This window comes from Lithobates pipiens, unplaced genomic scaffold (assembly GCF_037356315.1).
Source record: "Lithobates pipiens isolate NorthernLeopardFrog02 unplaced genomic scaffold, aLitPip1_a1.2 Scaffold_27, whole genome shotgun sequence".
NCBI classification, from domain to species: domain Eukaryota; kingdom Metazoa; phylum Chordata; class Amphibia; order Anura; family Ranidae; genus Lithobates; species Lithobates pipiens.
The window spans coordinates 182,095,644-182,108,770 of NW_027507788.1; the positions used below are offsets into that span (position 1 = coordinate 182,095,644).

Here is a 13,127-nt window from a genome sequence, read left to right on the forward strand (position 1 = left end):
CCGTCTAATCTTCTTAGAACATTCGACAGACACCATGAGCCTTCAATGACAGATTCGGCCTTAATTATTTTGGATTTTCGAATGCATTTTTTAACAAAACAAAATAAATAAAAACGAATTTCGGGAATAACTAAATACATTTATATTTCGGGCGAAAACTAAATTCCAAAACAAAATAGTTCAGTGTGCACATGTCTAGTGTACGCCAAGCCTACAGAAGTTAGAATGGGAGCAATAGTTTACCCACTTTTATATGGGGACACTTTTAAAGTTTTTATTAAAAAAATTTTTTTTTCTAGAAAACCCCCCAAACTATTATATATTTTCTGAACAAATAATGTAGATATCTAAACTGACTTTAAAAGGTACCCACAATACTAAAAAGCAAAGGTCCTGTGGAATAAAATGGTGCCTCTTTCTCTTATCAGCATGTCCCTTGCATTGCAGTACAACTGATTGACTCCTTGTGCCGCTCTTACATATCCTAGTCTAAGCTCTGCTGTACAGGGTTTGAAAGAATCTAATAAAGTCAGGTACTGATATTGCTTGCATTAATAAATAAATAAATAAATAAACATATTGATTATATAAATTAGCTGCATTGATTTGTGGCTTTTATATCTACCTGGAGTTCAGCTTTAAAATTGTATACTACCTGATTTGGAGGTCAAGGTATAGTTTGTTCCTGTGTTGGCATATTTTGTAGCTACTTAAAGCGGAGTTCCAGGCACAAATTGAACTCAGTTTAAAAAACAAAACAAAAAACGATTTTATTTGATTTTTTTTCACTTTTTATGACCTTTTTGGTATGTTTTCTTCGGGGCTTCCGTCCCATGCCACCGTGGCGAGGTACGTCACTTCTGGATTTTTTTTCTTTCCCTCCTCCTTCCCCCGTTGCCTTCTGGGGCTGCGCAGCTTGTGCATGCACAGTAGGAAATCGACTGTGAAGACGCAAGGCTTTACTTTCTGTTTCATTAGTAAGGATGCCAGCGCCTGCATCCAGAGCCTACAGTATTTGTAGCTACGGACTTTAACCACTTGCCACCCAGGCCAATTCTGACATTTCTCTCCTACATGTAAATATCATAATTTTTTTGCTAGAAAATTAAATAGAGCCCCCAAAAATGATATATGTTTTTTTAGCAAAGACCCCAGAGAATACAATGGCGGTTGTTGCAACTTTTTATCTCACACCGTATTTGCGAAGCAACTTTTCTAATGCATTTTTTTTGTGCTTTAAAAAAAAACAGTAAAGGCAGCCAAATGTTTTTGCATATTATGAAAGATGAAGTTACGCTGAGTAAATAGATACCTAACATGTCACGCTTCAAAATTGCACACGCTCGTGGAATGGCGCCAGAGTTCGGTATGTAAAAATCCCCTTAGGCGACGTTTGAAATTTTGTTTACTGGCTACATGTTTTGAGTTACAGAGGAGGTCTAGGGACAAAATTATTGCTCTCGCTCCAACGTTTGCATCAATACCTCACATGTTTGGTTTAAACACCGTTTTCATATGTGGGCTGAATTTACATATGCGTTCACTTCTGCATGTGAGCACACGGGGACAGGGGCGCTTTTATTTTTTTTATTTTTTTATTATTGTTAATTATACTTTCTTTTTTTTATTTTGACACTTTTTTGAAAAAAATAAACTATTTTTTGATCACTTTTATTCCTATTAAAAGGAATGTAAACATCCCTTGTAATAGGAATATGACATGACAGGTCCTATTTACAGTGAGATATAGGGTCAATAAGACCCCACATCTCACCACTAGGCTGGGAAGCCTGAAATAAAAAAAAATAAACTGAGCCAAAACGGCAAAGCGGCGCCGTTTTTATTAATGCAGGGGCCGGGCATGACGCTGTGATGCCATAACATCGCGCCCGGCCTCCGATGATCATTGAGACTCCAGCGACCATCTGATCCACCGGCAATCTCTATGAGCAACACCCGGGGCCAACAGATCCTGTTTCTGGCTTACCGATCGTGGCGGTTAGTCGGTAGAAGCATCGGAGGGCAGCGGGAGGGGAGGGACGAAACAGCCGCTATGATCATTCTTATGGTGTAGGGAAACGCTGGCTGAAAGCTGCAATATCTGAATGATGTCTGTAGCTACAGGCATCATTTAGATATACCCGCTCAAAGTTACGTCACGTCATATGACGGCGGGAGGTTAAAAAATGTTTTCGCCCAGACTGGAACTCCTCTTTAAGGTCTACTTTAGTCTTTTTTAGTCTTTTAGTCTATTTATAAAATAAATCTTTAAAAAAAAGGTATACACGGTCTGCCCCCATTAAATGTTGTCACTGTAGTCCATGTTACTTTCCAATGCCTGTCTGGATGGTGAGGCAAATTGAGGAGGAAATATAATTGCTTTTGATGTTTACATCTCCTTCAGTAAAGTAAATTAATGGGATGTGCATTATAAAAATGATAGACACATTATAACTAATTGGTTTATAAGAGTAATTATCACCTTTGCAGTAGGATGGTATACACATTAGTAGAGCAGACTAGGTGTTAAATTTACTAGACAAGAATACATATATATATTATCCATGGTAGTCAAACCATCAGTAGAAAATATGAGTAATGAAAGCTTTGTTCCAGTTGTAATAAAAATTATGTTTATTGTGCTTTTTAACAAATATGTTTGTTCTTCTGGACTTGAGGTATGGATACTTTTTTAATTTTAAGTCTGGACAAGTGAAGAGGGATTTTTGGGATCAAAGCTGACTTTGGGCTAAAATTGAGGGACTTTCTTCTTTCACTTTAAAAGCTAATGTAAAGGGGAAAGCCAAAGGCCAGTACAAAGAATAGAGTATTAATTATTAATATTGTATTCTAACCAACTCCAGCCCGCGCTATAGCTGAAAGACAGGGAGGGTGTCCATGTATATCCTCCAGAGTTCGAGCTGTCTACAGGGTGCGTGCAGCGAGCTCTGTTATCACCGAGTCAATAAGGCAGAGTAAGGGGCTGATCACAGATCGGAGTAATGGGATTTTTATGACAGCTTACCTGTAAAATCCTTTTCTTGGAGTACATCATGGGACACAGAGCCATAGTAGTTACTATGTGGGTTATATAGGCCACCTTTAGGTGATGGACACTGGCACACCCTAAGACAGAAAGTTCACTCCCTATATAACCCCTCCCATTATTGGAAGTACCTCAGTTTTTGTAGCAAAGCAATATACATTTCCTGTGTTGTACTCCAAGAAAAGGATTTTACTGGTAAGCTGTTAAAAAAATCCTATTTTCTTTATCGTACATCACAGGACACAGGGCCATAGTATATGTGGGATGTCCTAGAGCAATGCTATCTGAGGGGAGGGAGACACAAACAAAAGTAGGGTTCAATAAAACCTGAGGACCTATACTGCTGCCTGCAGCACACTGGTGATATCCTCATGCCTTCTCACATCCACCTGATAGAATCTGGTGAATGTATGGACTGAAGACCATGTTGTCACCTTGCAGGTTTGAGCCATGGATGCACTGCCCATGAAACACTAACAACCCTGGTGGAGTGCGCTTTGATTTGAAAAAGGTAGAACTTTCAACACTTCCTGTCCTTTTCTAGGGCCTTCAGGCAACATAAACAAAACATCAATTTTCTGAACCAGAGCAATCGCCTCCAAATAGATTTTGATGCTCTCACTACATCCAGAGAATGTAGCGACTTTTCTTGCATAGAACAGTGTGCTGGAAAAAATGAAGGCAGAACAATATCCAGGTTTAGATGAAAACCTGAAACTACCTTTGGTAAAAAGCTAGGATGAGGAAGCAATACTACTCTATCCTTGTTAATGATTAAGTATGGCTCTTTACAAGAAAGAGCCGCCAATTCTGATACCCTTCTTGCAGAGGAAATGGCTACCAGAAAAACTAGCTTCCTTGTCTAAAGGACCAAAGGAATATTTCGTATCGGCTCAAAAGGCTGTTTCTGTAATGCCGACAGAACTAAATTCAAGTCCCAAAGGTTCAGGAGTTCTCTAACCGGTGGATTAAGCCGCATTATCCCGCAGCTTAATAGACACTTGTATAAAGCTTTGGACCAAAGAATGCGAAGCAAGGGGACGTTGAAACAATACCGATAAGGCTGAGACTTGGCCCTTGATAGCACTCAAGACCAGCTTCATCTCTAACCCCATTTGCAGAAAAGCAAGGATTCTACCTATGACATACCTTCTGGGATGCCAACCCCTGAATTCACACCAGGAAACATATGCCTTTCAGACTCTATAATAAATGACTCTGGAAGCTGGCTTCCTTGCATTAACCAAGGTAGATATCACTGAGCCTGAAAGCGCACGATTCTTCAAAATGTGGGTTTCAATAGCCAAACCCTTAAATTTAGTGCTTGTAAGGTAGGATGGAACACTGGTCCCTGCGATAGCAGGTCTGGACATGGTGGTAGGGACCATGGGGGCCCTACCGCGATCTTTACTACTTCTGAATATCAAGATCTTCTGGGCCACGCTGGGGCTACCAGAAGTACCAATTTCTTTTCCTGCTTGATCCTGCGAAGAAGCTGTGCTAGCAGCAGAATAGGAGGGAATGCATAAATCAGTGAGAAATGATCCCACAGGGGCAACAACGTATCTGTCCCGCATGCAAGCATGCATGCAAGTGGATCCCTTGTTCTTGACACAAAGTTGTTGATCTTGTTGTTGAACCTGGATGCAAACAGATCTACGTCCGGGATCCCCCATCATGGGCATTATAGCCAGGAAGATGTCGGGTTGAAGAGACCATTCGCCTGGGAACTGCTGGTGACTTAAGTAGTCCGCCTGCCAGTTCTCTACCCCTGGAATGAAGATTGCCGATATGCACGGCACATGCTTTTCTGACCAGGTTAGGATCTGGTTTACCTCTCCCTGGGCTGCACGACTTCTGGTGCCCCCTTGGTGATTGATATAAGCCACTCCTGTGGCATTGTCGGATTGGATCCCGATAGGACATCCCTGTAACCTGAATGTCCAGGCATGCAGGGCTAGGTACGCTGCAGAAATCTCTAGAATGTTGATGGGTATTGTCCTCTCAGTTCTGGACAATTTCCCTTGGACAGTCCTTTCTTCCGGAACTGCTCCCCAACCCGAAAAGCTGGCATCTATTTTTACCACTTTACAGATAACTGGTAAGAAGGATTTCCTTTTCCACAGATTCTCGGGTATCACCCACCAACTGAGGCTCTGACGCACTACTGGTGATAAGCGCATCGGAAAATCTAGCGCCTGGACTTTCTTATTCCAGGCAGACAGGATACTGTTTTGCAGCAGTCTCGAATGAAACTGAGCATAGGCAACCGCTTCGAATGAAGCCATGATCTTTCCCAACAATCTCATACAAATGCCTAGGGAGGCTGGTCAGGGTGAGCTGTCAGAGTTAGGGGCTGCCACTGCTTCTGCCATTTCAGCCCCTGTATATATTACTCAGGAGGTTTTTTTTCCTCAGCCATGAGTGGATTTAAGGAAAGATTAGTGGCCTTAATCGCATCTTCACAAAGTGAAAGAAAACGCATTAGGTCCCCTTCTACCACCCAGGACCCTCAAACAGAGGAACTCTGGGAAAGGGAAGATGAATCCCTCTAGGGGAACGGAAAGAGACTGATGACTCCTCTTCTGAGGAATCAAGTGGGGAAGGACCCTCTTCAGCTTCACTGGCAGAGAAGCTGTGGGGGGACATTCCTGAAAATAGAAAACCCCCCTTCCCACATCCTATCTGGAGCTTGGGACACCGAGCAAGACTGACAAGCATGGAACAGGTACGTGCTCTTGACAGCCCCTGGTTTCGAATTTAGGCATAACAACATTTACTTAAAGGAGAAAACCCACAGCAATTAGAAAAATTTCATAAGAATCTCTCTTACCTTATCTGGCTGCTGGGTTCTGTGCTAAACCAAACAGACCCAATCTTCACCACTCACAGTGGGCTCCGTTAAAAAACCTTCAGGAACCGGGCCCCTTGTTATCAGAGGATCCACACTCCTGGGCCTGTAAAGCACCCTGCCAGGAAAATATGGCTGAAAAAAAACACACACTGGATCCCAGGGTCCAACTCCCTAAAAAGAGAAGTGTTACAGGCAAAACCTTGTTTCTTCCAACACTAGGCCCGGGTACCATTCAATTCAGGCCGGAAAAAACACTTTGAATGGATCCAGTTGAATGGCTTGCCCCAGCAAAGATTTCTCCAGCGGAGCTCAGCACAGCACATCTTTACTCGTGGCTGACACCTTAGACACTGGCGAAAAAACTGAGGTACTCCCGGTAATGGGAGGGGTTATATAGGGAGTAAACTTCCTGTCTTAGGGTGTGCCAGTGTCCATCACCTAAAGGTGGCCTATATAACCCACATAGTAACTACTATGGCTCTGTGTCCCGTGATGTACGATAAAGAAAAGGGGCTGATCACAGATTGGAGTAAGGGGCTGATTCCAGCTCCTTACCACGTGATCAGCTGTCAGCCAATGACAGCTGATCACGTGGTGTAAACAGAAGATCGTAATTGTCTTTTTTTCCCCCTCACACTGACAGTTTACCGGCTTCTGTCAGAGGAACATCAGCCTTGGACAGGGAGAGACACTTCTGCCATGCAGTGCCCACCAGTGCTACCTGCCAGTGCCCACCAGTACCTATCAGTGCTGCCTATCAATGCCCACCAGTGCCACCTATCAATGCTCATCAGTGCCACCTATCAGTGCTGCCTATCAATGCCCACCAGTGCCACCTATCAATGCTCATCAGTGCCACCTATCAGTGCTGCCTATCAGCACTGATAGGTGGTGGTCAGATACCTATGATCCAAAATAGTACATAATGTGCTAAGCACAAAAAAATCCTATTTAATATATCTGAAATTCCATTCAAATGGTGGGTCTGGATGAAAGTTTGAGTGATTTCTGACAAAATTAGGTGATTCAGTGATGGCAAGAAAGTATGCTCTGATGAACAATTCTTCAGATTTCCCATACAAATAAAAATCAAAGCCGAATTGGCAAGCTGCATATGATACCTCAATTTATGCCCAAGTTGACATCACATGGTGCTAATTTAAGGTCATCAACTCAAAAATATTTAAAGCTAAAGACAAACAGATAACTAGTATCTTCAGAAGAAGGTCAGCAATGACAGCCCATTCATTTTTCTCCTGAAAGGCTTCCTGTAACTTTGGTTGATCATCACAGTGATCATATGGAACTATCCTTCAAAAAAAATCTAAATGTTTTTATTTTATGAATAGAAGTGTATAATTTTATGTGTGGTTAGCATTTCCGCCTGGCAGCACTAGGGTTCTCAGTTCGAATCCCAACCATGGCACTACCTGCCTGAAGTTTGCATGTCCTCCCTGTGTCCGTGTGGGTTTCCTCCTGGTACTCTGGTTTGCTCCCACATTCCAAAGACACGCTGGTAGGTTCACATGCTCCTGTTTAAAATTGGCTAGTATGTGAATGTATGAATGTGAGTTAGGGACCTTCGATTGTAAGCTCCTTAAGGGCAGGGACTGAAGTGGATGTACAATAATTATGTAAAGCGCTGTGTAAATTGTAAAGCGCTATATAAATACCTGTAGTAACAATAATAATAATAATAATAATGTCACACGTAACCAACACTAACTACTATATTCCTCACAGCTCACTTCCCAGGGGAAGGATGTGGCCCATTTATGTGGTAAGGAGTCTACAGACACGGAAAAAGCCCCCGGAGACACGGCTTTCTACTCTCTGGACAATAAGATGACTGTAACATTTCGGAGTGACTACTCCAACGAGAAGGAATTCACCGGCTTTGAGGCTTTCTACGTGGCTGAAGGTGAGGTAACACAGAAGTACTGCAACTCGCTTAGACCAATCTCATGTTAGAACTGGTCAGAGTATAGCTTTTAATTTTATTTATTATTTATTATTTCAAGTACTTATATAGCGCCATCAATTTACGCAGCGCTTTACATATACATTGTACATTCACATCAGTCCCTACCCTCAAGGAGCTTACAATCTAAGGTCCCTAACTCACATTCATACATACTAGGGACAATTTAGACAGGATCCAATTAACCTACCAGCATGTCTTTGGAGTGTGGGAGGAAACCGGAGTACCCGGAGGAAACCCATGCAGGCACAGGGAGAACATGCAAACTCCAGGCAGGTAGTGTCGTGGTTGGGATTCGAACCAGTGACCCTTCTTACTGCTAGGTGAAAGTGCTATCCACTACACCACTAATTTTAAATTTAAAAGAATTATCCACCTTACAAAAGAAAGTCTTTGCAGTTCCTGCTGTGATTTGTATCAGAGTAGGCATAGAAAAACTTTGTTTTTAGTTTTGTTTGGAGCTGGAAAGAATTAGACTGTCAATTTTTTATTGTTTTAATTTCAAGTTTTATAGCATACCAGAATAGTCATGTGTCAGTAGTACACTTTCAATGAGCATGAATATAAATAGTTTAATCAGGAGGTATGGTTATACACTCACTATCCACTTTATTGGGTACACCTTTCTAATACAGCCTTCACCTTCAGAACTGCCTTCATTCTTCGTGGAATAGATTCAACAAGGTGTTGGAAAGGTGTTGGGTCCATAGTGACATAGTGGCATCACGCAGTAGCTGCAGATTTGTCGACTGCACATACATGATGCGAATCTCCCGTTCCACCACATACCAAAGGTGCTCTATTAGATTGAGATCTGGTGACTGTGGAGGCCATTGGAGCACAGTGACCTCACTGTCATGTTAAAGAAACCAGTGGTGAGATGAATTGAGCTTTGTGACATGGTGCGTTATGCTGCTAGAAGTCATAAAGGGGTGGACATGATCAGCAGCAATACTCAGGCAGGCTGTGGAGTTTAAATGATGCTTAATTGGTACTAAAGGGCCCAAAGTGTGCCAAGAAAATATCCCCCACTCCATTACACCACCACCATCAGCTTGAACTGTTGATACAATGCAGGATGGATCCATGCTTTCATGTTGTTTTTGCAAAATTCTGACCCTACCATCTGAATGTTGCAACTGAAACTGAGATTCATCAGACCAGGCAACGTTTTTTGCAATCTTCTATTGTCTAATTTTGGTGAGCCTGTGCAAATTGTAGCCTCAGTTTCCTGGCACCCGGTGTGGTCTTCTGCTGCTGTATTTCATCTACTTCAAGGTTGGGTGTGTTGTGTGTTCAGAGATGGTATTCTGTTTCAAATTTCTTTTTATTTATTTTCCATAAAGTAAAAAATACTTACAAAACCCATTATACATCATCCAATAACACAAACATTTGTATCTACATCAATAAAAGAATCTTCACAATTATCTATCGTAAAACTTACTAAATCTCCTCTTACCTCCCTCTATTTTCTTCATAAAAAGAAATTTGAAACATAGATGGTATTCTGCATACCTTGGTTGTAACGAGTGGTTATTGTTGTCTTTCTATCATCTCAAATCAGTCTGCCCATGCTCCTCTGACCTGACATCAACAAGGCATTTTCTATAAACCCGAGAGATGGTTTTGCATGAAAATCCCAGTAGATCAGCAGTTTTTGAAATACTCAGACCAGCCTATCTGGCACCAACAACCATGCCACATCCAAAGTCACTGAAATCTCCTTTCTTCCCCATTCTGATGCTTGGTTTGAACTTTAGCAAGTCACCTTCACCACATCTAGTTGCTGCCATCTAATTAGCAATTTGTGTTACCAAGCAATTGAACAGGTGTACCTAATAAAGTGACCGATGAGTGTATGTCAAAGAGTAGTAAAGTAATTGGTGCAAATAACTATTATTCAAGGGTGGTTATGGATTCCCTCTATCTATTGCACCTATCTATTAACTTGTCTAATCCCCTGTTAGCTAGTCTTTTAAAACTCTGATCACATTTTACTGTTGATATCACAATAATACAAGGTTAGCTATGAGATCAAGCACACTGCTTAATAAAACAAAGTCTTATTTATTCTCCAAGAAAATAGGAAAATGCTAACATAAAATACTAAGGAACGATATTACAAACATATACCAACAGAACACATAACACAAGAATATCAAAGATACTTATCACAATGCTTTTCTCGAGGCTTTGTATCATCAGGCTGGGCTCAGATGGCAAAGAGATAGCGCTCTTACTCCTTCAGTCTTTTATACTTCAATTATACACCATTCAAACCCAACTCCATTGCCATCCCATCTAGACTTTTGATGAATCAGTATATATGGGGCAGTTCTCCTCAACAGATTATATTACTGTCCGTCTGGCTGTATTGGCCTCTAGGGGCAGCATTGTCCATGCATCATGTCTCTGTGTCCTAGGTCAATCTTCAATCTTAGCTGGCCCTTTGATCTTCTGTAGCAGTACATTTATCAATCATCTTGTCATCAATCATCAGCTATGGTCCTTTTGAAGCTCACTCACATAGCGTTATAAAACTAGATGGATAGGATAGTTTTTGTTCCACCTACATGGAGGCCTTAACTCGATAAAGCTTTGATGTACAATTTAAAACATTCCAGACCTGGTATTAACCAGAAAGAACGTCAGACCTTCACCCTTTAAAGCCATGGAACTGCAGGTATCAGCATGGCTGATCTTTGGCAATAGGAAACAGATATGTAAAGGATCCATGCCAGATACAATTCAAACTCTGGATAATACCCAAAACACTGCTACCAATAAACGCAGTAACACTGACAGAGAAACTCCAGAAATATGACATTAGGCCATGTTGTCTTCCAACAAGTAGGCATAGCAAAATTTTGTTTTTAGTTTTGGCTGGAGCTGGAAAGGATTAGACTGTCAATTTTGTATTGTTTTTATTTCAAGTTTTATAGCATACAAGAATAGTCAGTTGTCATTAGTCCACTTTCATTCAGCATTAACATAGTTTAATCAGAAGTATGGTCACTCATGCAATAAGTACAAGAGTCAAGAAACAAGGAAGACATTCATTGAAGCCAACCAAGTTGTATAATCAGAGGTGTTTCAGCGGGTAGGTTATTGTGAGATTGCTGAACAGAAAATGTAAGAGGGGAATGTCAGAAAGAGAAAAAGAAGACGTGGAAATAGTAAAGATAAATAGAGGTAAAGGAGAAAGCTGTCTAGTTGGTGATGAACAAACCATTAATGCTGACATTGCTAATAGCACTTAATCAGACCAAAGAATGACCAATTACTCCAGGAAAGCAGTGAAGTGGTTGAAGTTAACAAATGCCATCCATGTGCTCCAGGTTAAATACATTTCGGATATCTGGCATGGCAGTTGTTTCCGGAGAAAGAAGTGAGGGTAATGATCATCCAATGATGACACTTGCTGAAGTGATAACTACTGGAGAAGCAAATGCTACTCACTTTGTAGAGACTTCCTGTGCCTCCAGGTCACAAAGTGAAGGGATTACGACTACTGTCAAGCTATTATTGCTATGTCTATACTTGAGAAATTCACCTTCTGTATTTGTTCTGGTGACCATTGTGATGGAGACGGAAATTCAATGAGAAATCCAAGTGATAGAGGGGAATCATCCAATAGAAGCACATTTTACAGTGACAACTATATAATTCCTCCATAGAGATTTTCTCTTGTTTCTTACACATTAACATGTGTTGTGTTAAGGCAGCCCATTCAAACCCTAACTTTTTTTTTTCTAATGGAATGTATTACTTTACTTTGCACTGTGGCACAGTACAACGCAGGTGTATCAATTTATTCAGGGTCAGAACTACAACATGGTGATATCTCTACAAAAAGTAAGAAAAAGTCAGCTGGTGACTACAAAGCGGAACTAAACCCATTGATTTAATGTTTAAAAAACTTTTAAAAAGCAAAGAAAAGCACTTATGGTCCACCGCATGCCGATATGTGTCCTAACTTTGAAGAGGAATATTGTTGTTATGGTAGCAGCTAGCTCCTCTTCGTCCGGCGGTCCTCTTTCCGATAATAGTGGTCTCTGCGGCAGATTCGTCGCAAGATCACTTTTATCGGCAGTGGGAGAGGGGTCCCCCCTCCCGCTGCGCTCCGGTGCCCTCCGCCTCTTACCGGAGCCATCGGTTTTAGTGTAAATATGACATCTGAGGTCTTTTTGACCGCAGATCTCATATTTAAGAGGTCATGCAAACGGTGTTTAAACCACACATGCGAGGTATCGCTGCGATTGATAGAGCGAGAGCAATATTTGTAGCCCTAGACCTCCTCTGTAACTCTGCAACCTGTAGAATTTCTTTAAATGTTGCCTATGGAGATTTTTAAGGGTAACAGTTTGTCGCCATTCCATGAACGGGTGCAATTTTCAAGCGTGATATGTTGGGTATCAATTTACTCGGCATAACATTATCTTTCACAATATAAAAAAAAAATTGGGCTTACTTTAATGCTGTCTTATTTTTTTAATAAAATGTTTAATTTTTTTCCAAAAAAGTGTGCTTGTAAGACCTCTGCGCAAATACGGTGTGACAGAAAGTATTGCAAAAACCGCCATTTTATTCTCTAGGGTGTTAGAAATAAATGGATAATGTTTGGGGGTTCTAAGTCATTTTCTAGCAAAAAAAAACTGTTTTTAACTTGTAAACAACAAATCTCAAAAAGAGGCTCGGTCCTTGAGCGGTTAAAGTGGAACTTTACCCATAACAACTTGATAAAATATAATGTTCTTCAGCAAGGAACATACATTCCACATTAATAATTATGCTAACAAAATCAGTGTGTGCTTTAAAGTGGTTGTAAACCCTTACAAACCACTTTGACCTACAGGTAAGCCTAGATTAAGGCTTACCTGTAGGTCCAAGAAATATCTCCTAAACCTATACTGTTTAGGAGATATTTACAAAAAGACAGGCATCGCTGTCTACAGGGCATGCGCCGTAGATAGCGGTGCGCAGGCACAATGAGCACGCCGCAGATCGCGGCGATAAGCCGCTCGTGACGGCTCCCGTGTGCATGCGCGGGAGTGACATCATCGCGGCTAAGTCGAATCACAGCGTCGGAGCAGCGAGACCCGGGAGTCACTCTGTGATACATGGCAGCTGAAGATAAAGGAGGAGGACCACTTGGGGGCTTTCTCACGGAAAGTTATTCATAATGAGCTAGTATGCTATGCATACTAGCTCATTATGTCTTTGCCTTGCAGGTTGCATTTTTT

At 41.3% G+C, this 13,127-nt stretch overlaps 1 protein-coding gene across 3 annotated transcripts in view; it reads left to right on the top strand.

Annotated features, from left to right (window-relative positions):
- MASP2 (MBL associated serine protease 2) overlaps positions 1 to 13,127 on the top strand; it is a 96,711-nt gene that overhangs the window by 13,740 nt on the left and 69,844 nt on the right. For all 3 annotated transcript variants that reach the window (XM_077457979.1, XM_077457981.1, XM_077457980.1), the window contains exon 3: positions 7,644 to 7,821. In XM_077457979.1, coding sequence (XP_077314105.1) covers positions 7,644 to 7,821 — 178 coding nt within the window. The remainder of the gene's footprint in view (positions 1 to 7,643; positions 7,822 to 13,127) is intronic.